The sequence below is a fragment of the Antechinus flavipes genome, chromosome 3 (genome assembly GCF_016432865.1).
Source record: "Antechinus flavipes isolate AdamAnt ecotype Samford, QLD, Australia chromosome 3, AdamAnt_v2, whole genome shotgun sequence".
Classification (NCBI taxonomy): domain Eukaryota; kingdom Metazoa; phylum Chordata; class Mammalia; order Dasyuromorphia; family Dasyuridae; genus Antechinus; species Antechinus flavipes.
The window spans coordinates 624,175,675-624,200,296 of record NC_067400.1 but is presented as its reverse complement, the minus strand read 5'-3'; the positions used below and the strand labels follow the sequence as shown (position 1 = coordinate 624,200,296).

The 24,622-nt window shown below is 66.4% G+C and overlaps 3 protein-coding genes and 1 long non-coding RNA gene across 6 annotated transcripts; 3 read left to right on the top strand and 1 right to left on the bottom strand.

Moving 5' to 3' along the window:
* The first annotated feature begins 1,478 nt into the window (after nt 1-1,478).
* LOC127556588 (uncharacterized) lies at nt 1,479-3,740 on the top strand. The gene is made up of 2 exons (XR_007952477.1): nt 1,479-2,028; nt 3,038-3,740. It is a non-coding gene; the product is annotated as an uncharacterized LOC127556588 (long non-coding RNA).
* Nucleotides 3,741-3,823: 83 nt separating this feature from the next.
* On the bottom strand, nt 3,824-10,619 carry PPP1R15A (protein phosphatase 1 regulatory subunit 15A). The gene is made up of 4 exons (XM_051989785.1): nt 10,543-10,619; nt 7,042-7,249; nt 4,838-6,109; nt 3,824-4,343 (listed from the first exon to the last, which is right to left on the bottom strand). The coding sequence occupies exons 2-4, from the start codon at nt 7,060-7,062 to the stop codon at nt 4,122-4,124; spliced, it is 1,515 nt and encodes a 504-aa protein (XP_051845745.1). The 5' UTR covers nt 7,063-7,249; nt 10,543-10,619; the 3' UTR covers nt 3,824-4,121.
* PLEKHA4 (pleckstrin homology domain containing A4) lies at nt 8,821-17,128 on the top strand. The gene is made up of 19 exons (XM_051990933.1): nt 8,821-9,113; nt 9,463-9,602; nt 10,186-10,316; nt 10,580-10,652; nt 10,729-10,829; nt 11,101-11,210; nt 12,570-12,776; nt 12,861-13,131; nt 13,712-13,776; nt 13,891-13,953; nt 14,036-14,159; nt 14,397-14,534; nt 14,714-14,812; nt 14,898-15,018; nt 15,090-15,190; nt 15,393-15,557; nt 15,695-15,765; nt 16,399-16,511; nt 16,782-17,128. The coding sequence occupies exons 2-19, from the start codon at nt 9,530-9,532 to the stop codon at nt 16,976-16,978; spliced, it is 2,223 nt and encodes a 740-aa protein (XP_051846893.1). The 5' UTR covers nt 8,821-9,113; nt 9,463-9,529; the 3' UTR covers nt 16,979-17,128.
* Nucleotides 17,129-17,557: 429 nt separating this feature from the next.
* HSD17B14 (hydroxysteroid 17-beta dehydrogenase 14) lies at nt 17,558-24,413 on the top strand. Of its 3 annotated transcripts, none has more exons than XM_051989810.1 (9): nt 17,558-17,775; nt 18,321-18,359; nt 18,494-18,594; nt 18,857-18,923; nt 19,058-19,149; nt 22,775-22,855; nt 23,026-23,093; nt 23,541-23,637; nt 23,726-24,413. In XM_051989810.1, exons 1-9 carry the CDS (start codon nt 17,688-17,690, stop codon nt 23,993-23,995), a joined length of 903 nt encoding a protein of 300 aa, XP_051845770.1. In that variant the 5' UTR covers nt 17,558-17,687; the 3' UTR covers nt 23,996-24,413. The 3 variants fall into 3 exon arrangements, with proteins under 3 accessions (XP_051845770.1, XP_051845769.1, XP_051845771.1); XM_051989809.1 differs by having other exon boundaries at nt 22,751-22,855; XM_051989811.1 differs by lacking the exon at nt 22,775-22,855 and having other exon boundaries at nt 17,562-17,775.
* Nucleotides 24,414-24,622: the final 209 nt, after the last annotated feature.

Here is a 24,622-nt window from a genome sequence, read left to right as displayed (position 1 = left end):
GGCTCGGAGGAAGCCCGGCGTCGGTCTGCCCCTGAGATCCTGTCCCCCCAACCAAGGAAGCCTGGCTGGCTCACCGGCGCCCCCTTTCCCCCCCCCTTAGGCCCCCAGGAGCCTGGCCCACTGCTCCGCGTGGGATCACAGCTCCAGGCTTCCGTGCCGCCTCTTGACCGCCCCTGGGTCTGGATTCGGGCTGTCTGTGGCATTTAGGGACCACGTAGCCAGAGTTCTAAACCTAATCCCTTAAGGGACCCCGCAGTCTGAGCCATGCCCCCAGGGGCTTTAACAAACACCCCCAAATTCCCGGCCCTATTCGAGGCACCGTCTCTGCACTATATATAGCCTTCCAGACCTCCGTAGGGGAAACTCGGAGGCCTGAGTTCCACCTCCCTCCATCACCCTCCTCTCCCCCCACCGCCTAGCCCAGCGGCCTAATGCACTTGGGGATTAAATATTTATGAGTCCGTCTGTAGCTCTGGCCTCGGGATGAGGCGGGGGAGCCGGAGCGGGGCTGGGTCAGCGGCAAGCCTTCCAGGAGCACCCTCTCCGACCTCCCTCCCTTCCCCAGCCCCTCTGTGCCGAGGATGTGTGGTCCTGCAGCCCAGTCTGCCTCTGGACCGTGCCTGAGCCCCCTCCGATCCCTGTGTGGGCTATCTGCCTCTCGTCTCTTCTCGGCTTTTTTCTCTCCCTAACTGTCCAGTCTCCATCTCTCCCGTCTCTGTCTCTCCCTATCTCTCCCTATCTCTCTCTTCCATATGTTTAGAGGCAGCTTAGGTATCTCAGTGGGTAGAGCCCCGACTCTGGAGGATCCGAATTCAAACGAGACGTCAGACACTTAAGCTGGGGAATCACGACCCCTTCTTCCTCGGTTTCCTCAACTTTAAAGTCAGGATAATAAAAGCACCTCCGGGCCAGGACGGTGAAGATCGCATAAGGTAATTTAGCACAGAGCCTGGCACATAGTAGGTACTTAATAAAGGCTTCCTTCTTCCCCCCTCCCTCCCTCCCTCTCTCCCTCCCTCCCTCCCTCTCTCCCTTCTTTCCTTCCTACCTTCCTTCCTTCCTCCTCCCTCTCTCCCTTCCTTCCTCCTTCCTTCCTTCCTTCCTTCCTTCCTTCCTTCCTTCCTTCCTTCCTTCCTCCCTCCCTCCCTCCCTTCTTTCCTTCCTTCCTTCCTTCCTTCCTTCCTTCCTTCCTTCCTTCCTTCCTTCCTTCCTCCTTCTTCCTTCCTTCCTTCCTTCCTTCCTTCCTTCCTTCCTTCCTTCCTTCCTTCCTTCCTTCCTTCCGTCTCCCGCCCACATATCTCTCTCTCTCTCTCAGTCCAGGCAGACTGTGGGTGTCCCCGGAGCCGACACTGGCACAATCCCGGGCAGGGAAGGAGGGGACCCAAGCGCCACCTGGCGCCTACTAAGTCCGAGGGCTGAGTTGGCGGGACCGTCTGGGCTTCTTGAAGGCAGTCCCTTAAGCGAAGGTGGGCGGAGGGAATGGGGGGGAGGATGCCCCCGACGTTCAGGGCAGCAGGAGGAGACTTCCGCCCCAGGGAGGGAACTCCTGTATCCTCGAGGGGTGAGGGTCAGCCCGGACCAGGCCGGCTCCCGGGCAGGTGCCGTGCGGAAAGGGGGGTTGGGCGCGGCAGATGGCTAACGGGAGGGGGGGAGGGAAGCTGACCGCAGCCACCAGCAGCCGCTGCTCCCGCTTATGCCTTTGCCATGGAGACGGGGAAAGGGAAAGAAACCCCGGGCCTGGAGCTCCGCCCCGTAGGCTCCCTGGGCTCCGCCCCGGGCGTGGCCAGCAGCTCTTCCCCCTCCTTCCCCCCAACCTGTGGCGGGTACCGCTCCGCAGCACCAGGACGGACTACAGCTCCCAGCAGCCTCCGAGGCCCAGGAAAGGGCTCTCTCCGCAAAAGCGGCCCGGGGCGCTCCTGGGAGCCGTAGTCCCAACCCTTGCCGAACGCCGGGACCCGCTGCTGGACCCGACTTGCTGACAGCTCGTGGCCTGGCCTTCCCTGGGAGTCCGGGACGCGGGACTTCAGGGTTAGCGGAGGGAGGAGGAAGGCGGCCGAGCGTCCCTAGGCGCGGACAGTGACTGGGACTCGTCCCGGGACACCCTTCCCGGGCTGCCAGTGCCCTGGCCTGGGTTTTCGGAGACTTGCCCCGGGGTACACAGCTGCCCTAGAGTCCCCACGGTTGCCGCAAGCCCAGACTCGGCCCCCAAACCCCTTGTTTTCTGCACTTTGTCCGGGGTCCCTGCGCCCTCAACCTTAGGTCCCCGGGTTTGAAGAGAGAGATCGAGAACAGGGGGACCCCGTGGCGGCTTCCGTGGAAGAGAATGGACCGCGGTGGCCCCAGAAGCTTGGTGGGGCTGGAGGGGGCCCGGGAGTCAGCTGGGGGGGCGGGAGTCAGCTGGGGGGCCCGGGAGTCAGCTGGGGGGGCGGGAGTCAGCTGGGGGGCCGGGAGTCAGCTGGGGGGCCGGGAGTCAGCTGGGGGGGCGGGAGTCAGCTGGGGGGCCGGGAGTCAGCTGGGGGGCGCGGGAGTCAGCTGGGGGGCCCGGGAGTCAGCTGGGGGGGCGGGAGTCAGCTGGGGGGGGGGGGGAGTCAGCTGGGGGGCCGGGAGTCAGCTGGGGGGCCGGGAGTCAGCTGGGGGGCCCGGGAGTCAGCTGGGGGGCCGGGAGTCACCTGGGGGGGGCCGGGAGTCAGCTGGGGGGCCAGGAGTCAGCTGGGGGGGCAGGAGTCAGCTGGGGGGCCCGGGAGTCAGCTGGGGGGGCCGGGAGTCAGCTGGGGGGCCGGGAGTCAGCTGGGGGGGCCGGGAGTCAGCTGGGGGGGCGGGAGTCAGCTGGGGGGGCGGGAGTCAGCTGGGGGGCCGGGAGTCAGCGGGGCGCCCCTCTCCCCCTCAGTGAAGGCAGGGACGGTGGAGAGGAAACCCTGGCGCTGCCAGTCTGGGGCCCGGGTGTTTGCCTTCGCTCTGGCCGGGGCCCAGACAGGCAAGTGAATTGGCAGAAGTGAGGGAGGGCTGTGCAAAGTCACCTGCCTCATTTCCCCTCCAGAGCCATGTGGCCCCAGCCCCGACCCACACCAGGACGACAGGAGACGGCTCCAGACAAACCGGGAGGCCTCGGCCTGAGGTCTCTGACAGGTCTCCGTTTGACCCAAGGTGGAGACTAAGGCGAGGCAGCAGTTGAAACAAAGCATCTTTTTCTAATACAAAAACACCCCCAAACCCTAATAAACCTAGAAGGGGACGACCTCGGGGGTCCTGGCCAAAGCAGAAGTCGGCGCTTTTCACGTCCAAGCTAAGTCAGTCACGACTCAAACACTAAGTGGGGCCTGGCCTGGGACCCATTGGCGGTCAATCAATGAGAATCAGGGGTTTAAGGCCCGAACCCTTAAAGGCCCTTTTCCTGGTCTCTTCCACGTGGAGGCTACGCCCTGCTGGCCGACTCAGAGCTCCAACTGGGCCAGCCACCATGGGCGACCAAGTCTCCCCTCCCCCAAACCCAGGGGATAAGACAAATGACGGAGGATGGGAAGGATGGGTCCTGGCCCGGCTGCAGTCCCCGGACTGGGACAGTCTGGGCAGGAGGTCCAGTCTCTGGGGAACCCCGAGCTCTGCAAACTGCCTCTGGGAAAGCCCTTCTTTCCCACCACTTGGAGGTTTCGTCTTGGGGGAGAGGGGAAGAGCGAATAAAATCAGAGGCCCCCCCCTCCCGGATTGATTTTCTTTATTATTAAAGCTTTTTATTTTCAAAACTTATGCCTAATTTTCAATATTCACCCTTGCAAAACCTTGGGGACAGATTGATTTTTAAAGAAAAAAACTGAGATAAAGAAAATTCAACTAAGTCCAACAAATTTTTATTAAACATTTACTATGTGAGACACTGGGGAATAGTCCCTGCCTTCCGGGAGCTTCCAATCCACGAATCCGCCCCCACTACCCCCCCCCCCCAATGGCTCCACACGTATATGGCGCCTGCCTGTGACCGGCGGGGAAGGGGAGAGGGCTAAGAGGTCAGGGCCTGGGCAGAACTGCCCAGATGGAAGCAGGGGGCTCTGGGAGAAGGCAGGTCCCGGGCTGGGGAGGAAGCGCCAAGAGAAGGGCAGGGCCGCAGCCAGTGGGGAGGAGAACTTCTATGGCTCTGGAGAAATGCTCGGGCCCTGGAGCCGGGCCCAAGCTCGAGTCCGGGCGGCGGGGGAAAGGCAAGGGCCCAGCAGCGCCTCGGCCTGGGCGATGCGACGGGCAAAGCGGCTGCGGTCCCGCGCTAGCTGCTCCCACAGCCCCCGGCGGGCGGCGCGGGCGGGACCCGCCCACACCACCAGGAGGCGAAGGCCCACCGTGCTGGAGAACCGCACCTGGAAGGAGGCAGACAGGAAGGAGGCGTGAGACCAACAAGAGGGGCTCCTGACCCCCCTCTCCTGCTACAAAGCACATCCCCCAACCTCGAACTCAGGATCCCTCTTCTACGTGGGAGGAAACTGGCCCAGAGAGGTCAGGGGCTTCTGCAGCACCACAGAAGTACTAAGGATGGAATAAGCCTTTATTAAGCACCTACTGTGTACCAAGTAAAACAAATACTTAGCTTCAGAGCCCCTCTCTGACTCTCACCCATACACCATTCTGCTGAGCTCATTTCACACAGACAGGCTGAATGGCCTAGGGGGCAGATCACTCGGGAGGTCCCGAGTTCGAATCCCACTCAGTGTGTGGAACCGGGGGCAAGTCCTTGACCTCCCTGGGCCTCAGTGACTACCTGGGGCTGGACTGAACCAAAGTGACAATGTAGCTAGCTCCGGCCTGCACCCAGCCCCCCGCTGAAGGGTCAGCCGACACCCAGACCTCTCCTCACCTTCCTTCCTCGGGGGGGCTCCGGCTCTGGCTCCACAGGGGTCCCTCGGGGCCTCAGGCGCCTCCGCAGCCTCTGGGGGAGCCGGACTGCGGGCCAGGGGCGGGGCCGCACAGCGCCAGCAGCGAAGATGGACACGAGGAAGTCCTGCAGCCCAGGGTCCTCTCTGCCCACAGGCCCTTCTTTGGCATCTTCCTCATCCTCATCTCCTTCCTCATTGGACACATCTTCCTCATCCTCATCCTCATCCTCATCCTCACCAGGCCTATAGGCCCAGGCCCGCAGGAGAGGGCTGCAGAGCACAGGGGGAGGCTCTTTTCTTGGTCCTCCCTCTTCCTCTTCATCTCCTTCTTCCCCACTGGACACATCTTCCTCATCCTCATTGGACACATCTTCCTCATCCTCATCCTCATCCTCATCCTCATCCTCACCAGGCCTATAGGCCCAGGCCCGCAGGAGAGGGCTGCAGAGCACAGGGGGAGGCTCTTTTCCTGGTCCTTCATCTTCCTCTTCATCTCCTTCTTCCCCACTGGACACATCTTCCTCATCCTCATTGGACACATCTTCCTCATCCTCATCCTCATCCTCACTGGGCCTGTAGGCCCAGGCCCGGAGCAGGGGGCTGCAGAGCACAGGAGGAGGCTCTTTTCCTGGTCCTCCTCCTTCAGCCTCCCCCAACCATCTGTCTGCCTCTTCTCTGAGCTGCCGGGCCAGGGCCCGGGGCCCCCGAGGGCATGCCCAGGAAGGGAGGCCGTGCTCAGTTGGGCTCAGGGCCCCGGGCATGGCGTCACCCCCCACCTCTTCTCCTTTATCTTCGCTGCTCTTCGGCCGGCTCCCGGGCCAGGGGTCCCGGGGTCCCATGACGAGGCCAGGAGCTGCTCCCTCCTCCAGAGGCCCGCGGTCTCGCTGGGCCGGGCCGCCGGGCTCACTGCCAAGCTTCTCTCTCCCGGAGGCTCCATCCCGGACCTTCCGCCCTCCAAGCCCGTGGCCAGCTGGCCCTTCAGCGTCCTCACGGCCCCCTCTCCTCGCTTGTTCCCCGGCGCAGGGCAGGGGGCTGGAGCTGGGCTGGGCTGCTCCATCTTCGGGGCCCTCCTCCGCCTCGGCTCTGGCTTCAGGGTTCCCAAGCTTTGCCCCTCGGCTGGGCCTGGGCTGGAGTTCCGCTGTCCCCAGCTGGGCCCAGGCCCAGGCCAGGAGGAACTTCAGGCCGGAGAGAAGGCTGCTCCTGAGGGAATGCCCCAGGGGGGCTCCAGGGAGGTCTCCCAGGTCAGGGCTGGGCTGCAAGGGGGACAAGTGGGCTAAATGAGGCTCCTGTCGGCCTTTGGCAAAGCCCGTTTCCCTCGGGAGTCCCCGGGGGCCTTTCCCTGGGCCCCGCCCCATTCCTCCTGGCCCCAGCCACCTCTCCCCCATCCCCCTCCAAGAGCCACCTGCCAGGCAACCGGGCCTAGAGCCAGGAAGCTCTGAGTTCAAGTCTGACTCGGACAGCTGTGAGACCTTGCCCAGGTCACCTGATCTCTGTTTACCATCAAATGAAACTAGCACTTACTGCCCAGAGCTGGGATGGTGTCTGGGAAACACTCAGCACAGGACCCGGGACCCAGCAGCCCCCAGAAGCCTTCCCTCTGTCCTGGGGCCTTAGGCCTTCTGGTCCTGTCTCAGAGGCCCCGGAGTCCCCTCCCCCTCTCTGCTCTGGGGCTCCCAGCGCCCCCTCAGAAGTCCCAGCCCCCTTCTTGTGCTGTCCCCTGGAGAGCTTCATCCCCTCCCCATTCGGTCCCCCTGGCGCCCCCTGTCCCATCCCCTAGGCCCGGCACTCTCTCCCTGTCCTGTCCCCCGAGGGTTCCGGTGGCCCTTCCTTGTCCCCTCCCCCCAGGACCCCGCCCCCCATCCTCCCCTCCGGGTGTCTCCCCGTCCCATCCCTCCTCCCCGCCCCCCATCCTCCCCTCCGGGTGTCTCCCCGTCCCATCCCTCCTCCCCGCCCCCCATCCTCCCCTCCGGGTGTCTCCCCGTCCCATCCCTCCTCCCCTCCGGGTGTCTCCCCGTCCCATCCCTCCTCCCCGCTCCCCCATCCTCCTCTCCGGGTGTCTCCCCGTCCCATCCCTCCTCCCCTCCGGGTGTCTCCCCGTCCCATCCCTCCTCCCCGCCCCCCCATCCTCCCCTCCGGGTGTCTCCCCGTCCCATCCCTCCTCCCCGCTCCCCACCTCGGTTCTTACCAGGACAGGGCTGGGGATCATCCCGGGGGCAGGTGGGGCGTCCACGGGCACGGGGTGTCCAGGGCAGGCTCAGGCTCATCTTGGTCGGGGCCGCGAAGGCTCGGCTTACGCTGGGCGCTCGGCTCTCAGCTCTCTGCACTCTAGACTGCTTCTGGCGTCGGGTTAGATCTGGGCTGAGTGCGGAGCGACGGCTCTTTTATAGGACGCGCTGACGTCACGGAGCGGAGTTTACCGGAGAAGGGCGGAGGGGGAAAGTGGAAAAAACGCGATGACGTCACTCCCTCCGGCGCTCCGTTTCCACAGATTGAATCAGCTCGGAGCCTCGAGGGCCGGGAGGGCTCCGGGGTGACGTCACGCGAGGGCGGGGCGATCCGGGCTCTCGTGACGTCACGGTCCCGTGCCTGGGGATTCCGTGCCCAAGAGGTGATTCAGGGCTCTGGAACCTGCGCGAGCGGTCTGGAGCGGCCCCGCCCAGCCCCGCCCTTCCTCCCGATCCCGGCTCTGTGGCCCAGCCCCGTGTCACCCAGAGGGGATGAGTCTGCCGGCCCAACCCGCGGCCAAGTCGCTGCCCGGAACGGCATGGCTCGGGCCCTTCCCCGGGGACCACCTTCCGCGCGGGGGCCCGAGCCCTGCCAACCGCCTCCTCCGTGGCCGCTTGAGCCTCAGTTTCCTCTCCTGAGAAACCAAGAGGTGGGGGCGGAGCCCTTCCCGGAAAGCCTCTAATCCCCGACTGGGCCGGCGCAGCGCGCAGCCTCGTGCCTGGGCCCCTGTACCCTCCTCCCGCAGGCGGCCCTCGGGCAGTCAGTCAGCACCCCCGGACCTTGTGGCCCAGCCTGGCCCTGCACCCCCCAGCCCCCCCCCCCCGGCCCGGCTGCGCGCTTCCTTCGCGCCCGGCGCCGTCTCCCGCTCCCTTTACTCGCGGGGACCCCGGAGGCTTGTCCCCGGCAGCTGTGGGGGCCGCGAAGTCTTGGGGTCAGCTTAGGGGGAGGGGCCGGCCAGAGGGAGGGGAGAGCGTGGGTGGAGGCCTCGAGGAACCCGGGAGAGGCGCAGGCCAACTGGAGAGACGGGGAGAGGTCGGGCCAGAAGGGGGAGAGACAGCCGGGGAGGGAGACGGGTGCGCGGAGGCAGACGGAGAAACCCGGGCTTGGACAGAGAGAACGAGACGGAAGCGGGGACAGAGGGAGGTATAGAGAAAGAGAGGAGGAGGAGGAGAAGGGGAGAGGCAGAGGAGGGAGGGACAGATAGGAGAGGAAGGGACAGAAGGAGGGAAGAGAGGAAGGAAGAGACAAAAAAGAGAGAAAGGAGAGAGAAGAGAGGGAGGGAGGAAGAGACAAAGAAAGAAAGGAGAGAGAAGAGAGGGAGGGAGGAAGAGAAAGAAAAGAGGAAGGGAGAGGAGAGAGAAGAGAGGGAGGGAGGAAGAGAGATAAGAGAGGGAGAGAGGAAGGGACAGGAGAGAAGAAAGGGAGGAAGAGAGAAGAGAGGAAGGAAGAGACAAAAAAGAGAGAAAGGAGAGAAAAGAGGGAGGGAGGAAGAGAAAAAGAAGAGAGGGAGACAAAGAAGAAAGAGAAAAGGGGAGTGAGAAAGAAAGGAGAAAGAGAAGAGGAGGAAGAGAAAGAGGAGAGGAAGGAAGAGAAAAAGAGAAAAGGTGAGGAAGAGAAAGCGAAAGGAGAAAGAGAAGAGGAGGAAGAGAAAGAAGAGGGAAAGGGAGGAGAGAGAAGGAAAGAGGGAGGAAGAGCCAGAGAGGAGGGAAGGGGAGAGAGAGAGAGAGGAGAGACGGAGGGGGGGAGAGAGAAAGAGAGAGAGAGAGAGAAAACAAGACGAGAAAGAAGGGAACAAGGAAAGAAAGACAAAGATATGAGGAAGACAGAAACAAGGGAAGAAAGAGACAAATGATTCAGAAAAACAGCACAGACAGATAACAGAGCCGGAGAAACAGGCAACAGGGAGGGACAGAAACAGAGAGAGGAGGCAGAGGGACAGGGGGAGCCGAGGCAGAGAGGCCGAGAACGCCAAGTTTGGAAGGCCAGGTGGTCGGGGCCAGGCTCTCCCACTCCCCTCATCTGGAGGCCCTGGTAAGTTTCCAGACCAGGGGACAGCAGGGGGCAGAGATGGCCCCGGTCCCGTCTGCATGGGGGGTTGCTATGTTTGATGGGACTGGGGAGGAGGGGGCTCAGGTTACAAGAGCAGCCGGGCTAAGGGGTGGGAAGGAGCCCGAAGCACAAAGGGAGGGGCAGATTCTTGGCCCCAAGGGGGTGGGCCGGGCATAAAGAGGCCTCTTTTCTCTGGCCTCCCCCCAGCAGCTGCTGCAGCCGCCCACCCCCTGGCACTGCCCCTCGGTATGTGGCAGGGGGCCCGGGCCACCCCCAGCCCCGGCTCTTCCCCCTTCCTCTCCCTCTCACACAAGGAGGCCTTTCTCCTCAGCCTCCCCCCCGCGGGGGTCACCGACCCTGCCTGGGCGCCCTCCTCGGAACCTCCAAGTGGCCCCGACATGGAGGAGGGTAGGCCCCGAAGCAGCCTCAGCTTGGCCAGCAGCGTGTCCACCGTGTCCTCCGTCAGCCTCAGCACCAAGGTGATGCCGGGGACAGACGGTCGTGGAAGCCCCCCTCCCCCCGGGACGGGGATGGGGTCCGGCGGTCCCCGGGATGCCGAGGGCACCAACTCTGCAAGAGTCCCCGGCTTCTCCTTTCTATACTCTTTCCCCACCCTTCGAGCCACCCTGCCTTTTCTTCCTCTGCAAGGGGGAGTCCAGGAGCATCTGCCCGTGGGAGCCAGCCTGAGCAGAATGGAAGCCCCAGGAGGGCGGGGGGGGGGGGTTGGGAGTTGGGAGGGGGGGGCTGGGAGGGCTGGGGGGGGTATGGCTGGAAGGACCGGAGGGGGAGGGCTGGGAGGGCAGGGGCCAGGCCCCGGTTCCTGCCTGCCAGGTGAGGGCCACACCCCCAGCACAGAGCTGGGCCCAGAGGAAGTCCTTGTAATAGTCTCGGGCCGGGCCTGGAGGAAGGAGCCCTGCGCCTCCCCACCCCCCTTGGCCCCTGGGCTGCCCTCCCGGGAGAGCAGAGTCACTCTGGGGAGCCGCCTCCGGGCCGGCCCAATGAGGGGGAGGGGGCCAAGGGCTTCCCCTACAATGGAGCCTTTCAGGGCCCCCAGACAGCCCCCGCCTGTGTCTCCTCCAGCCCCCCCGGGCGGTCAGCCGAGTCCATGCCTTTGGGAAAAGGGGGAGCTCCCTGCGTAGGGACCCCAACCTGCCTGTGCACATCCGGGGCTGGCTGCATAAGCAGGTACGCTGCTCCCCCTCCCCCCCGCTGTCATAGCGCCCCAGCCCCCTCTATCTGGGCAGGGCAGCGCCAGCCTCGGCTCCCCCCAGGCCTGCTGGCTCCCCAGCTCCACCTGCCGGCCGCCCTGTATCCCTCCTCCCTGTCTCCTCCACTGCCCCCCATTGTCCCTCTGCCCCCCACTGTCCCTCTGTCTCCCCGTCCCTCTACCCCCCTCTCCCCATGTCCCTACCTGCCCCCCCTGAGACGGGCGCCTCCGGTCCCCCCAGGACAGCTCGGGCCTGCGGCTGTGGAAGCGGCGCTGGTTTGTCCTGTCTGGCCACTGCCTCTTCTATTACAAGGGTCAGTGTCTACGGGTGGGTCGGGTGGGGATGGAGAGACCTTTGCCAGTGCCCCCTGACCCTTGATCCCCCTGCAGACAGCCGGGAGGAGAGTGTCCTGGGCAGTGTCCCTCTCCCCAGCTACAGCGTCCGGCCCGATGGCCCCGGAGCCCCCCGGGGGCGCCGCTACACTTTCACTGTGAGTTAGAGTGTCCTGGGGTCCCCCAAAAGCCCCCTGGAACCCCATACCCACTGCTCCAGCTCCTGGCTCCCGCCCCTCCCCCTCTTATTCACCCTGCTATCTGTTGGTTCAGTACTTGTGAGCCCCCTCCCCCACCATGTAATGGCAGGGACTGTGCCGAGGATGCCCGTGCCCCCTTGGGGGCCCCGCCCGGCCCCTCCCCCTTCGGCCTCGTGCCCCCTCGGGGCCCAGATGCCTGGATGCCCACGGTGGTCCTCCCCCTCCCCAGGCCGAGCACCCTGGCATGAGGACCTACGTCCTGGCTGCCGACACCGTGGAGGACCTCCGAGGGTGGCTGCGGGCGCTGGGCCGCGCCACCCGAGCTGAGGGCGATGACTAGTAAGTGGGGGCGGGATCATGGCCACCGGAGCCCAGCTCCTCGGGGGCTCTGCCCCGTCCGCCCTGCCCCTGCCTCCCCCACAATGCGAAGCTCCTCCAGACTTGTATTGTTCGACGGGAAACCGAGGCAGAGAGAGCGAGGGACCGCCTAGGGTCACACAGCACTGAAGTCATTTAAACGGGGCCCGGGCGGTCCGACGCCCCCTCGCTGCCCCAGGTCCGGCATCTAAAGCCGCCCCGGAGGCCGTCTCCTCCTCCCCTCATGATACAGATGAGGAGACTGAGGCTCTAGGTTACTGAAAGGCTCTGCCTCAGTCTGAGTGGGGAGCCCGGCGGGGGCGGGGCGACAGCGCGGCCAGTCACAGCCCTGGGGGGGCGGGGGTTGGGTGTGCCGGGGGCGTGTGAGCACATGCGTGTTTGCACGGAGTGTATGCAAATGTGCGAGCGTGTGTGCGCGTAGCTGCGTGTGTGCAGCTAAGACTGCACGCGCCTGTTGTGGTCATAGGTGTGAGGACATGACGCGCTGCTGTGTGCGCGCCCATCTGCGTCTCCTTGTGCGCTGAGCGCGCACCAGTGTGTGAGTGCATGAGTGCGCACGCGTGTTTGATCAGCACGCGCATGGCACATGGGGTTTGCGCGTCCGCGTGTATGAGTGCATGAGGGCACACTTGCATGTACCCGTGTGCGCACGTGAGCGCCCTGTAGCGAATGTATGTGGCCGGTGTAGCCACTTCCCCTCTCCCCAGCTGGAATGCCCCTCCTCCTCCCGCCAAGGCTCCCTTCCCACTCCGCCTCCTCCTGGAAGCCCTCCCGGATGCCCCTGACCGCCCCGTCCATCCCTACTCTGGGGACTGGTCCCGGGCTGCCCTCCCCTCCCCCCCTCCCCTCCCCGTTGGACCATGATGATAATAACCAGCGCGCATTTAGAGAGCACTTTAAGATCCTCAAAGCAAACCCTCAAAACACAGGAGGTACTGCTATGACCCCCCTTTCACAGATAAGGAAACTGAGGCAGGGAGGGGCAAAATGACTCGCCCAGGGTCACAGGTGGAGCTCCGTGCTCGGATTCGGTCCAGGGCCGCACTCCACTGCTCCACCTAGTGGTCGGTTTGACTGGCACAAAGGAGGAGAGAGACGGAAGCGGGAGGCTCTCTCCGCTCTGGCCCCGGGGCCACCCAGGGGACACGAGTTTGTCCCAGAAGCCGGGGAGCCCCAGGGGGGTCGGGATCATGAGTGGGAGTGGCCGTGACCCGGCAGACCCGGCCTTTCGGGTCCACAGAGGCCACTGGCCCGCAGCTGAGGGCCAGGCGCAGCGGCCGGGCTCAGAGCCCCCTCCGTCTGTCGTCTCTCTCCGCGCAGTGGCCCCCAGCCCCCACCCGCTGGGCCCCCGGCTGGAGAAGGTCCCTGTGGCCCCGGGGGGCCGCCCGAGGTGGGAAGCGGCGATGAGGGCCGCAGCGCCGAGTCCTTGGAGGTGGCCAGGATCTCCGACAGGCGCAGGGAGCTCACCCCCAGCCCTCCCCCCGGGCTCCCGCAGCAGAGGAGCAGAGCGAGGGCAAGGAGTCCGGAGTGAGTGTTGGGGAGGGGGATGGGCGAGGGGTGCGGAGGAGGGGCTCCCAGTCTCAGGAAGCCTCCTTCCCCTTTCTCCCCTAGGCTGTTCTCTCCCTTCTCCCGCCCCCCATCGCCCCTGGGCCTCCCCCGGCCGCGCTCAGCCCCTGCCCACCGTCCCAATGCTCTGGCGGGGGGAGACGCCCGGCCCCACACCCCCCTGAGCCGGATCGACGTCCGGCCCTTCCCCGAGTGGGCCCCCGCCTCGAGAACCTTGTCCCGCCCCCCCACTCCCCGACGGGCACCGCCGTCGGACACAGGGGCATCGAGACCGCCCAGGAGCCCCCAGCATTGGGCCGCTGACCTCAGGGCCAAGGTGAGTGACCCTAGCGGGCGGAGAACGCCTTCGTCCAGAGGACTTGGGGCTCCCTAGGTCACGGGACTAAGCGGGGATAACGGAGCAAAAGGGGGGGGTAGTCCACGGCCAAGCTCGCGGGGCGGTCTCCTGTGGGTCCCCAGTCAGCCCGGGGGCGGGCCGATGGCACTTCTGGAGAGGACGGGGACATCAGAGACGGCCGCCCGCCTGGGGCCCCCGGAGCCCGACGCCCGCCTGGGGCCCGGAGCCCGACGCCCGCCTGGGGCCCCCGGAGCTCCGGGACAGTCCTTGGCTCCCGCAGGTTCACAGAAGTGGCGGCCAGGTCGCCCCCTAGTGGGAGAGACCGAAGCTCCCTTCCGAGCACCCCACGGCCCCTGAGGCTCCTTCCACTCGCAGTGAGCCTGAGCGATGCCCCTCCCTGAGTCCGGCTCTGACCCCTGAAAGGCGGGAGACCCCCGTGAGCCTCCCTTGGCTCCCCAAAGTGCTTAGCCCAGCCCTGCGGAGGCGCCGCCCTGCCCTCCGGGAGCTGACCGGAAGGGGGCGCTGAGCCCGCCCCCAGCGCTTGCTCCTGTCCCCACAGGCAGCGTCTGGCTATCCGCAGCTGTCCCCCGGGCCTCAGGAAGTCGGGGCTCCGCGGCCTCGTTGGTAGGTGGCCGCCCCTCACCTCGGAGCCACGTTGTGTGACCCTTGGGGGCGCGGGGGGGGACCCCGAAAGGGGGAGGGGCCCGAAGGCGGCCGCTCACCCGGTTCCCTCTGCAGCATCCTCAGCCCCCGCCCGGCCCCATGCTGGACCCCGCCCTGCACCGCAGCGAGGACACCGACGTGAGTGGGGGGGGCTTGCGCCGCGGAGGGGGCGGGCCGCGGGGGGCCGGGCTGCTTCCCCACCTCGGGCTGGGTTCCGGGGAGACGCGGAGACTTGCGCCGGCTCTCTCGCTCTCGGCCCGCAGGTGCTGCTGACCAAACTCTGCGGGCAGGACAGGCTCCTGAGGAGGCTGACGGAGGAAATGGCCAAGAGCCAGGAGGAGAAGGTGGGGGGCGGGCCGCTGAGAGCAGGGGGGGAAGGGGGGCGCTAAGCCAGGGCGGGGCCACTGTGAGGGGCTGGGGGGAGGGCACTGAGAGCCCGGAGCAGGCCGGGATGGGGAGAGAGCGGGAGCTGGGGTCAGGGGGCACAGCAGCCAAGGGCAGGAGGTGGAGTTTGAGGGGTGGGGGCACCGGGAGGATGGCTTCCCACAGCCCCTCCGAGCATCACCCTTCCTCGAGGGCAGGAGCGACTGGAGGCGGCCCTGGAACTCACCCGCAGGGCTGTGGGGGAGCCCGGGCCGGGAGGCAGAGCCTGGGGGCGCCTTCGGCTTCTGCAGGACCGCCTGGTGGGCGTCAGAGCCGCCCTCTGCCACCTGACTCAGGTGAGGGCCCCCCCCCCCACTCTGAGGCCTTCCACCATCCTCATGGGAAATGTAGTCCTTTCTGCCCCTCCCCCCCTCTGCCTTCTGGCAAAACCGGCCTCAGGAGCCAAAGCTGGGAAATGGGAGCAGGGGAGGCTGCAGCCTCACCCCTTGTCTCCCGGCATTTCCTGCCCTTGCAGGAAAGAGAGCGGGTGTGGGACACCTACAGCGGCCTGGAGCAGGAGCTGGGGACTCTGCGAGAGACCCTGGAGGATCTGCTTCACCTGGGGTCTCCTCAGGTACGGTCCCATGACCCCCTGCCTGCCTGCGCCCCCGGCTCCTCGCCCCTCCCGCCTAAGCTTCTCTCCTCTCCGCCCCTTCCAGTCCAGGGTCTCTGCCCAGCAGCAGCTGTGGATGGTGGAGGACACGTTGGCCGGCCTGGGGGATCCGAGCTGGGGCCGTGCCCAGAGGGATGGAGACGGAGAGGGGCCTGCCGCCCTGCCAGGTGAGAGAGGCCCTTTAGAAGGGGTCCCCCCCCCTCTTCAGGCCCCTACAGCCCTCCTCAACTCCCTCCAGGTCCTGGATCACCCAGCTCTTCCCGGGCCCAGAGCCCAGATGGCCAGTGCTCTCCACCCCCCGCCCCATCGCCATCCCCACCACCCGCACCTGGGCCTAAGGTAGGAGCCCGGGGGAGCCCAGGCTGCGGCGGAGCTGCTGGGCCCGGGGTGTAAGGGGTGAGGAGTAGGGTCCTGGCTCTGCCACTGGGAGTGGTCGCAGGGCCATGGCCGGGCCCATCAAAGGGCTGATTGCCCTCAACTGCCAGCTCCCTCTCTGCCACGGAATTCCTGGCTCCTGAGGGGTTCCCGCCCCCTTGCGCAGGCTGCGGCTTCCCGGGTCCGGATGAGCGCCCAGGAGCAGCTGGAGAGGATGCGGAGGCACCAGGAGGCAGGGAGGCTGAGGCTCCGGCCTCTGTCTCCGGGGGGGCAGACCGTGCGCCCTGTAGCGGTGCGCAGGCAGCTGGAGCCTGCATGCGAGAGAGAGGGGGTGAGCCAGAGTCCCGGGTTGCTTGGAGTAGTCTGGGCGGGGTCAGGGGAAAGGCCAAGGGAGCTGCAGCTGGGAGGGACCGGCCCGGAGTCAGCCTCTAGAGACCCCGTGATTTTCTCTGGCTTCTCTTCCCTCAGCCTCTCCTGGACTCCGTGGGTCCCACAGGGGCTCTTCAGCAGTGGGTCCGGAGCTCCGGGTCCTGGAGCAGGTAAGAATTGGGGCTGAGAGGAAGATCTCAGCGGCCCCCGGCACCCAGGCCTTCTCCTGGAGCCTCTGCCCTCTTGCAATCGCTGTATGATGGTCCCTTCCCTGGGCCTCAGTTTCCCCCTCAGCAAACTGAAGGCAGAGTTGGACTTGATGACTTGTACGAGCCTCTTCTCCCTATAAAAGCTTTAGCGCCCACTCTCCCACAATCCTTTCTGCCGGGGAAAGGCAATACGGCTGACTTCGTCCTGGGTCGGTGGTAAAACGCCTCACGGATTAGGCTCTTACTATATTCCAGACTTGGGGATACGAAGCAAGAGTGGGAAAGGCCTGTTTCCCTAAAGCTGGCAGTCTGCTGGGAGAGACGGGGGGCGGGGGAGGGGGGGCCTGAATCTGGAGTGCACGTTCAACTTTTGGCTTTGTCAACTTTGTCACCCTGGGTAGATCCCGGCTCTCTCCGCACCCCTCCCCTCCATTCCCCCAATTCATACTGGGGGTGTAAAGAGTTGCAGGCTTTCTTGGAAGCCCGGCAGGAGTCCGGGCATCCGAATTAATAGTCGCCTTGGCTGCGGGCTTGGCCGGGCAGCGTGGAGAGCCAGACGGGCCTCGAAGCTCTGACTGCTCCCCACTCTCCCAGCTCTAGGAGTCCCCGGCCCTACCTCCCGGCCCCTGAAGGACATCGGGAAAGGGTCCTCAGCCTGTCCCAGGCTCTGGCGACCGAGGCTTCACACTGGCATAAGTTTGTCACAGGTCAGGGCCTGGGAAAAGGGGAGACCGGCCCCTCGTGGGAACTAGTTAGGGAAGCTCCAGATCCACAGATGGCTGTGAACAGGAATCATTGGCTTCCGACTCCTGGGTCCCAGAAGGAGAGGGACTGGGTAGCCAGGACTCCTGGGACCGGGACATAGCAGGGGACCGAGTACCCGGGACTCCTGGGTCCGGAAAGGAGAGAGAGCTGGGTATCCGGCCGGTCCTGGTCGTGAGCAAGCGATTTTGACTCATCTGCTCAATTCCCTCCAGGTCGAAGCCCTGAAGCCCCTCCCGACTCCACCTCCAGGCTGACTCCGCCCCTCCGATCGCCTCCCGTCGGGTCTCCACCTCCCTCGGGGCGGGGCCGAGGAGGCTCCTCCACTTGGGCCCCCACGTGGGGAGGGGCGGCTCCGCCAGATGAGGGGGCGTGGCCTCTGCGAGTTACACTACTCCAGTCCAGCTTCTGACACGCCAGCGGAGCTGCACCCAATTGGAGCCAGAGGGGCGGGGGCTAAGCTCCAGGAGGCGGGGCCTGAGGTGCCTCAGAAGGCTGTCCTTCCATCTCTCCATTCCCCCTTTCTATGCCAGTTTCAATTAAATTCGTTGTAATCACTGAGGCCCTGGCTCCGTCCGCCTTTCATTCTGGTGCCCTGCCGTCTACCTCCCTGGCGAGCTGACCCAGCTCCTCTGGGGGTCGCTTTCTGACCCGCCTCTCTCTGGCTCGTTTAGAAGCAAAAACTACGTCTCCCAGGAGGCTGTGGGGCGTTTTCCGTCGCCTGCCTTGCTCCTCTGTGTGCGGCCTCATGGGAGCTGTAGTTTTTGACAATCTAATCTGCAGATGAGGCTTGCTCTGGAAGGGCCTTTTAGGAGCCCCCGCTGGGTCTGGTAGCAGGCTAATAGGTCTCTCGAGGCATGGCCTGGGAAAAGTCCTATTGACCCTAGTAGGAGGAGTTAGAGGCGGGGTCCCAGGGTGGTGGGCTAGGGAAGGATGAGGGGGCGGTCTTTGGGCAAGGGCAAGGGGCAAGGCTGAGGGTCTTTGGCCCTAAAGGGGGCGGGAGCTGCTGGGGTAGCCTATGCTAATAAGTACTCGGGCTATAAACCGGGCCGTTGCGGAGGGACCAACATCCAAGAACGCCACTCTTCCGGCGTGAGGCCGCAGCTCCCGGGGACATCTCCATGGCCTCGGGTCCTTGCAGCCAGGGGCGGGTGGTGCTGGTGACCGGCGGGGCCCGGGGTATTGGCGCCGGCATCGTGCGCGCCTTTGGTGAGCCTGGATTTGGGGGGGGCTTTGGAGGGGACGTCCCTGAACCCCCACAGTCCGGGATGAAGGGCGGGCGGACCCCGGCTCCCGCCAAGGAGCCGTAAGCGCCAGTTGTAGTCTGAGGTAGAGAGAAGCAGCTTCTGGTTGAATCGATCGGGGCTGGAGGGAGAAACTGAGGCCGGGGCCAGTGCCGAGGGGTGTGGGTAGGGGTCCCCGGGGGTAGGGGGGTGGGTCGGGGTCCCCGGGGAATGGTTAAGGTGGGCTTGAGGGAAGGGGATGCTTGGATTGCTGTTGTGAGCCGTCCCACCCGAGGGTCCTGCGGAGGCGGGACTGTAGGTGGGTCAGACTCCTGCGGAATGTGTGCCCAAGGCCAAATCTGCCCTTTGCCCTGGCTGTCACGGGATGCTGATCTCGAGGCAGGGGAGCAAAAGTCCGGGGCCACCCGCGGCAGCTGCCGAGGGGCAGCCAGGCCTCCGAACCCTGCCCCCTGGGCCCCAAACTCCAGCCCCCCCCCAGCTGCAAATCGAGCCTCACCTCTTCCCTCCTAGTGGAGAATGGCGCCAGAGTGATTATCTGCGACAGAGATGGTGAGTGGCCCCCAGCCCCTTCCCTCCCGCTCAGGCGCCCCCCCCCTCGCCTGTCGGGCACCCAGAACCCCGTTCCCTCAGCCTCGGGCTCCTTCCCCCCATTGGGGAGACTCCCAGCCCTGCTTTCTCCCCAGAGTCCGGCGGCCGGGCCCTGGAAAAGGAGCTGCGGCTGGTCCCGCCGCCTGCAGGGGCCGTTTTCATCCAGTGCGATGTGACGAGAGAAGCAGAGGTGCAGGTGAGCCGTCGCTGCCCCCGGGGAGCCTCGGTCTCCGCTAGTGCCCCGGATGCCCACGGGGGAGGGGGAGTCACCCGCTCAGCCCCCCAGAGTCCCACCGCTCCGGCTCCTCTCTAGATCCCCCCAGATCCGAGGCTTCTGTCGATGCTTTTCTGGGATTTCTCCCACCCGGATTTCTGAGTCCTGGGGGCTTCCCTCTCCCGGCTGTCTCTGAACCCGAGGTGAGTCTCCCGGGCTCTGAGGCTTTTTCTCCTGGCTGCAGGCCCTGATCTTCGAGACCCTGCGACGGTTTGGCCGCCTGGACTGCGTGGTGAACAACGCGGGACGCCGTGAGTGCCCCCCTGCCCTGCCTCCTTCCCTCCTCCACCTTGGCCTGTCCCTCTGACCCCTAACCCTCTGACCCCTCTCCCTCTGACCCTAACCCTCTGACCTCTCTTCCCCTCCTCCCCCCCACCTAACGCAGACCCCCCGGAGGAGCTTCTGGAAGAGACGTCCTCCCGGGCCTTCCGGGAGCTGCTGGAGCTGAACCTTCTGGCCGTGTACTCGGTGTCCAAGGTGAGTCCGCGGGAGCGTCCGGGGGCAGCAGACCCCCAGGCCCCCTCAGGACTCGGTGGGTAGTGCCCGGGGCCGGGGGCCGCCCGAGGGCGCGACCCTGCGGGAGAATAGCAGCGGGGCTTCTTGCTGAGCGACCCAAGGTTTCGGGGTCCCACGAGCCGAGGAGAGTGAGCACGCGTGCTCCCCACGTCCCCGCCCCCGGGGCCCCCTCCCGCTGCGGGCGGCCCGGGGCTGACCGAGGAGGGCTTCGGCGGCGCTGCGTCCGTTCCGCCGGGACAGCCCCCCTGTGCCGGGACGGAGCTCTCCCCTCGCAGCCTGACCCGCCCCCCAGAGAGCCCTCGAACTTGGCTTTGGAAACGCTCCGCCCTGCCCCCCAGCGGCCGAGCTCTGGAACCGCAGGGACCCGGGCAGCAGGTTTGAAAATAAAGGGCTTTAAATAAAAGGTAAAAAAGGCCATCTCGGGGCCACGCGGGGCCTCTGAGCGCCCGCCCCCGCCGGGCTTCTGCCCGCGGCGGCTCCCATTGGTGGGCAGCACCAGCGGTCGCCTCCTCCGGCCCCTGAGGGGAAGACCCCGGGGCTCTGTTTGGGGGGGGTCCGTGCAGGGCCGAGCCCCCGCGTGTCCCCGCGGCGGGATCTTCTGTGCGGCGGCCGCGAGCGCCCGGACTGCCTCCCGACCTCCCCCGCGGCCCGACTCCTTCTCGGCCCAGAACCGAGGGGCCGAGATCCCGGCTTTTCTGAGCTTGGAAACTAGGGCTTTTCCTTTTAAAGTGAGATTGTTTTTCAGATAAAAATATAACTTCTGTCCCCCCTCCCTTTGGGAAAGAGAAAGGAAAAAAACAAACCAAACCTCGGCTAAATATATATGTGGGAAAAATCCGGCACCGGCCACCCCCCACAACATGGAACTCCATCTGTCCGGGGTCCAGGGCCGGGCCCCGGGAACGCAGAGACCCCCGGGAACGCAGAGACCCCCGCCCTCGCTCAGGGACCGCGAAGGGCCGCAGGCGGCTGGGGGGAGGGGCTGGGAGCTCCCCGGCCTCAATGGGCTCAGGAAAAGGGGGGGGTGATGTGGGGGCCTGCAGTGGGGAGAGGTGAGGCGGGAAGATCAATCCGCATCTGGCGGCTGCTGCTCAGTCCCCGACTCCGGGGCTCGCTTTGGGGCGCTCTTGGCGAAGATCTGGGGGCCTAAATAGTGCGCTGCCCATGGTCACCCAGCTGGGGGCTCCCGGGGCACCCCCGGCTGCTGCCGGCGTCCAGCGTTGGGGTGAGAAAGCGGAGGCTGAATGGCTGCGGGGTCCGGGGGAGAGCCGAGGGGGGCCGCCGGGAGCGGCTGCACAGTGACAGGGAAGCCTGGGAGAGGGGGCCCTGCAGTCCGAGGTGCCCCGGATCCCCCCATCCTGTGCAGCTGGAGCTGGGGGGGGCGTGGGGGCATCTGCCGAGAGGCGGGGGCGGGGCAGACCCGGGGTGGGGAGGCTGGCCAGGAAATGGGCTTTTCCTTGGGGGTGAGTTGGTCAGTATTGATTCAGGGCCTGTGATCTGTCAGACCCGATGCTGAGCCCTGGGCAAACACCAGGCAGCTGGAGACAGTCCCTGCCCTTGGGGTCTGTAGGGGGGAGGGCGGGGCTGGCTCTCCCTGCACTGGGACCATCCAAGCCCACCTGCGGCCCCCGGGACCGCCTCCGGTCAGAAACGCGGCGGGGGCGGGCTTGGAAGTGCCGAGCCCAGAACCCACATTCAGCCCTGCTGGGGCCCGGGTCGGGGCTGCCAGGGGGGATGGCCGGGTCCCCCTCGCTGTGCCAGAGGAGGCGCACTCCGGGCGCCCTCGGGAGACAGGCGGCCTAGAGCTAGGAAGCCCGGTGGGTTTCAGGTGGGAAGGGGCTGGGAGGTCACCAGGAGGGATGAGGGGACCAAGGGAAAGGAGGGAGCGAAGGGGGACCTCGGGCATGCTGAGGGACGGATGGGAGGGGGAGGGCCCTGAGCCCACGAGGGAAGGGGGTCCGGGAGAAGAGGAAGTGGGCGTGGCTTCTGGGGGAGGGGCCTTAGACCCCGCTTGGGGGCGTGAGGGCCCCGCCTGCCCCAGATTTCCCTTCCAGCCTCTTCCTTTATCCCGGGCACGGGTCACGTTGCCTGCTTTGAAGCTCCCTTAATCCAGGTTCATCCCGGCTGTCTGCGGAACCGCTCCCTGGCCAGCTCCCAAGAGCTCCGCCTGCCCGGGCCGGCCCCCCTCACTCTGGGGGATTCCCGACCCCCTTTCCCAGCTCCCTCCCCCCCAGCTGTGGAGAAGCAGGGGCCGGGGAACTGGGAGCGGGACCCCCAGGGACGCGCCGCCCCAAAGCTCCTCGGTGGGAGGGAGAGGCTCCAGCCTGTGCGGCTGGGACCCCGAGCGGGCGTCCTGGGGGCTCCTCCGCGGCCGGGGGGGGGGCAGTCATGGCTGCCTGGGATGGGGGGGGGCATCCGGGCGCGGGAGCCCCCAAAGGGCCAGAGCGTGAAGGGCGAGCGGCCGGGAGGCCCCGACCCCACTGCCTGAGACCAGGAGGACGCGGGGACCTGAGGGGAGCAGGCGGTGCTCGCTCTGCTGGGAGAGATTGGGGGGGCAGATTGCAGGGGCTGGAAGTCGGGGGGAGGTGAGGAAGCAGAGGCGAGATTTCTCCAGGAGTTTGGCTGTGAAGGGCGGAGAGCTGCAGGTGGTCCCGGGGAGAACTGGGCAGGAGCCGGGGAAGCGGAGATGGGGGGTTGGGGGGGACGGCCCCGAGAGGGAAGAATCACCCAGGGAAGGGGCTGGGGACACCCCCTGCGGGCAGGACGCTGGGGGAGAAAGGAAGCGGTTCCGGGCAGCGCCCGCCCAGGCCTGCAGGTCCCCCAGGAGGGCAGAGGCAGAGGGGAAGTGGCCGGGAGGGCCGGAGTGGGCAGGGGCTCCCGGTGGGGGGGAAGGGGGTCCCTCATTCTGGTTTGGGGGGAGGGGCCGCCGGCCGGGGCCTGGGGCTGTCCCACTGGGAGGCAGGCCGAGTCCTGGGGGAGGGCAGGAAGCCCCTGGGCAGTGTGTGCCAAGGTCATTGAGGAAGGAGGAAGTGCGGGCAGCCAACGGCTGCAGGGGGAGGATCTGGGCGCTGGCCCGGCTTTCAGGAAAGGTGAGAGAGAGCTGGGAGAAAGGGCACGCGCTGAGGCTCTGGGAGGAGGGAGCAGAGGCAGGGCCTGCCCCAGGGCAGGGGGGGGCGCTTGGCACAGGCTTCAGTGGCACAGCTTGGCACAGGCTGTGCTGGTTTCCCCAAATGGGGCTGTGGCTGGAACACTCTGTGACCCTGTAGACAGACACACAGACAGACCCTCAGGAAGGGACAGACAGACCCTCAGGAAGGGACAGACACACAGACAGACCCTCAGGAAGGGACAGACACACAGACAGACCCTCAGGAAGGGACAGACAGACCCTCAGGAAGGGACAGACACACAGACAGACCCTCAGGAAGGGACAGACACACAGACAGACCCTCAGGAAGGGACAGACACACAGCTGCAGCAGGAGGCCCAGGCCCTGGAGGAGGCCGGGGTGGGGGTGGGGGGTCGGGGGGCACCAGGGCTGACTGCCTCCTTCCCCCCCCAGCTGGCCCTTCCTTTCCTTCGCCAGAGCCGGGGCAGCATCATTAACATCTCCAGCCTGGTGGGGGCCATCGGGCAGCGGAAGGCTGCGCCCTATGTGGCCACCAAGGTATGGGGTGAGGGGCCCTGGGGGGGCGGCCACAGTCAATGATGCCCCAAGGGGCGGGCCTCCTCCGTCCGGGGCGCAGGCCTTGGCGGGGCCTAGTGGCCACTGCCCCTGAGCCCGGAGGAGATGGCTGCACCCAAAGGGTCCCTCCCGCTCTGTCTTCCCTTCCCTAGGGCGCAGTGACCGCCCTGACCAAGGCCCTAGCCCTGGATGAGAGTCAGCACGGGGTCCGGGTCAACTGGTGAGTGTCTGAGGGGGAGGGGTGGGGGTGAGAGCAGAGAGGGGGGCTGGGGGGCTTCAGACTGGGACCCAGGGGCGCTGCGATGGGAGATGGGCAGAAGGGCTCTGAATGTTGGAGAGGCAGGGCAAGGAATGGGCAGAAAGGGGTCTTGGGGGTGGGGGTAGCGGGACATGGGGGGCCGCGGATTGCCGGCATGGGCAGGCTGAGGGGGCACAAAATGGAGCCAGGGGCGACCTCGGGCTGGGCTGGCGGGGACACTGGGGAGCCTGAGGGAAGCTGTATGATGGCCGGTGCCTTTAGGCTGGGATTGGGGACCTTGGGCTAAGGGGGCTGGAGCCTGGAAGGGCAGATGCCAGGCGGGAGCCCCAAGGGCCGCTGCCAGAGGAGGGGGCAGGGCCGGGGCTGCGGGGATCAGCACGTGCTAAGGGCTCCTTTGTTCCTCCCCAGCATCTCCCCAGGAAACATCTGGACGCCCCTGTGGAAGGAGCTGGCCGCCCTGACCCCCGATCCCTCCGCCACAGTGAGGGAAGGGGAGCGGGCGCAGGTAGGAGCCGGGCGGGAGTCGGGGGTGAGCCGGGCAGGCCCCTGGGGACCCGCCCGGCCTTCAGCCTCGGCCCTGTCTCCCCCTCCAGCCCCTGGGACGGATGGGCAGGCCGGACGAAGTCGGGGCTGCTGCGGTCTTCCTGGCCTTCCACGCCTCCTTCTGCACTGGTGTGGACCTGCCCCTGACCGGGGGCGCCGAGCTGGGCTACGGGTGCAAGATGAGCTCCGCCCCCGGTACCTGCCGCCCTCCCGGGAACCCCCCGGGGTGCCCGAGACCCCAAGACCTCCCCCAGGAAGAGGGGCAGGAGCTCCCTTTCCAACTGCAGCCCCTCCCCTCCCCCAGCGCCTTGACCCCTTGACCCTCTCATCCTCCCTTTCCTTCCTCCCGGCGCTTTCTGTCTGACAAACTGGAAACAACATTTATCTCTCCATTTTATTTCCTGGCCCCCACCCCTCGGGCCAGAAGCCCGACTGCTTGTGGCAGCAGAGCCCGCCCCCGCCCTCCGCGCTGCGGGGTGCCTGGGGACCCCGGGGCCTCATGGGGAATGTAGTTTCGGGGTGGGGTGGGCGCGGCCTCTCTGCGGAGGGTCCAGAGCCGGCTCGGGGTTCTCTCGCCCCAGTCCGCCTCCCCTCCCCCACTGGGAGACCTGAGGCCGGCCTGGAGCGCGCGTCCCGGCTAACGGGCCCCTTAATGGCGTCCCCGGGGAAAAAGGAATTAACTGCCAATTAGGCAAGATTAAAAAAAAGAGGGAGGATCCTCCCTGACCTCGGAGACAACTAGAGCAGCAGTCTTCCCTGGGGTGCCCGGGCGCGGAGGGAGAGGGGCGCGAGGGGGAAGGACGCCACGGACCCGCGCTGGGAGGGGGCGGGTCGCTTGGGGACGTCGTCCCGGGCCGCGAGGGCGTCGGCCGCAGCCCTGGTAGGGCCGGGGGGCAGGGGCCGCGAGGCGCTCGCTGATTGGCCGAGTGGAGGCGGGCGCGTGGCCA

Excerpts from the sequence above, each read along its gene's own strand:
- PPP1R15A (XM_051989785.1), bottom strand. The coding sequence starts at position 7,062 with ATGATCCCCAGCCCTGTCCTG. Across the intron at positions 6,110-7,041 it reads TGATCCCCAGCCCTGTCCTG|CCCAGCCCTGACCTGGGAGA; the intron begins GTAAGAACCGAG and ends TCCCCCTTGCAG. Across the intron at positions 4,344-4,837 it reads AGCCCCCCCGAGGAAGGAAG|GTGCGGTTCTCCAGCACGGT; the intron begins GTGAGGAGAGGT and ends GCCTCCTTCCAG.
- PLEKHA4 (XM_051990933.1), top strand. The coding sequence starts at position 9,530 with ATGGAGGAGGGTAGGCCCCGAAGCAGCCTCAGCTTGGCCAGCAGCGTG. Across the intron at positions 11,211-12,569 it reads CGAGCTGAGGGCGATGACTA|TGGCCCCCAGCCCCCACCCG; the intron begins GTAAGTGGGGGC and ends CTCTCCGCGCAG. Across the intron at positions 14,535-14,713 it reads CCCTCTGCCACCTGACTCAG|GAAAGAGAGCGGGTGTGGGA; the intron begins GTGAGGGCCCCC and ends CTGCCCTTGCAG.
- HSD17B14 (XM_051989809.1), top strand. The coding sequence starts at position 17,688 with ATGGCCTCGGGTCCTTGCAGCCAGGGGCGGGTGGTGCTGGTGACCGGC. Across the intron at positions 18,360-18,493 it reads GATTATCTGCGACAGAGATG|AGTCCGGCGGCCGGGCCCTG; the intron begins GTGAGTGGCCCC and ends CTTTCTCCCCAG. Across the intron at positions 22,856-23,025 it reads CGCCCTATGTGGCCACCAAG|GGCGCAGTGACCGCCCTGAC; the intron begins GTATGGGGTGAG and ends TCCCTTCCCTAG.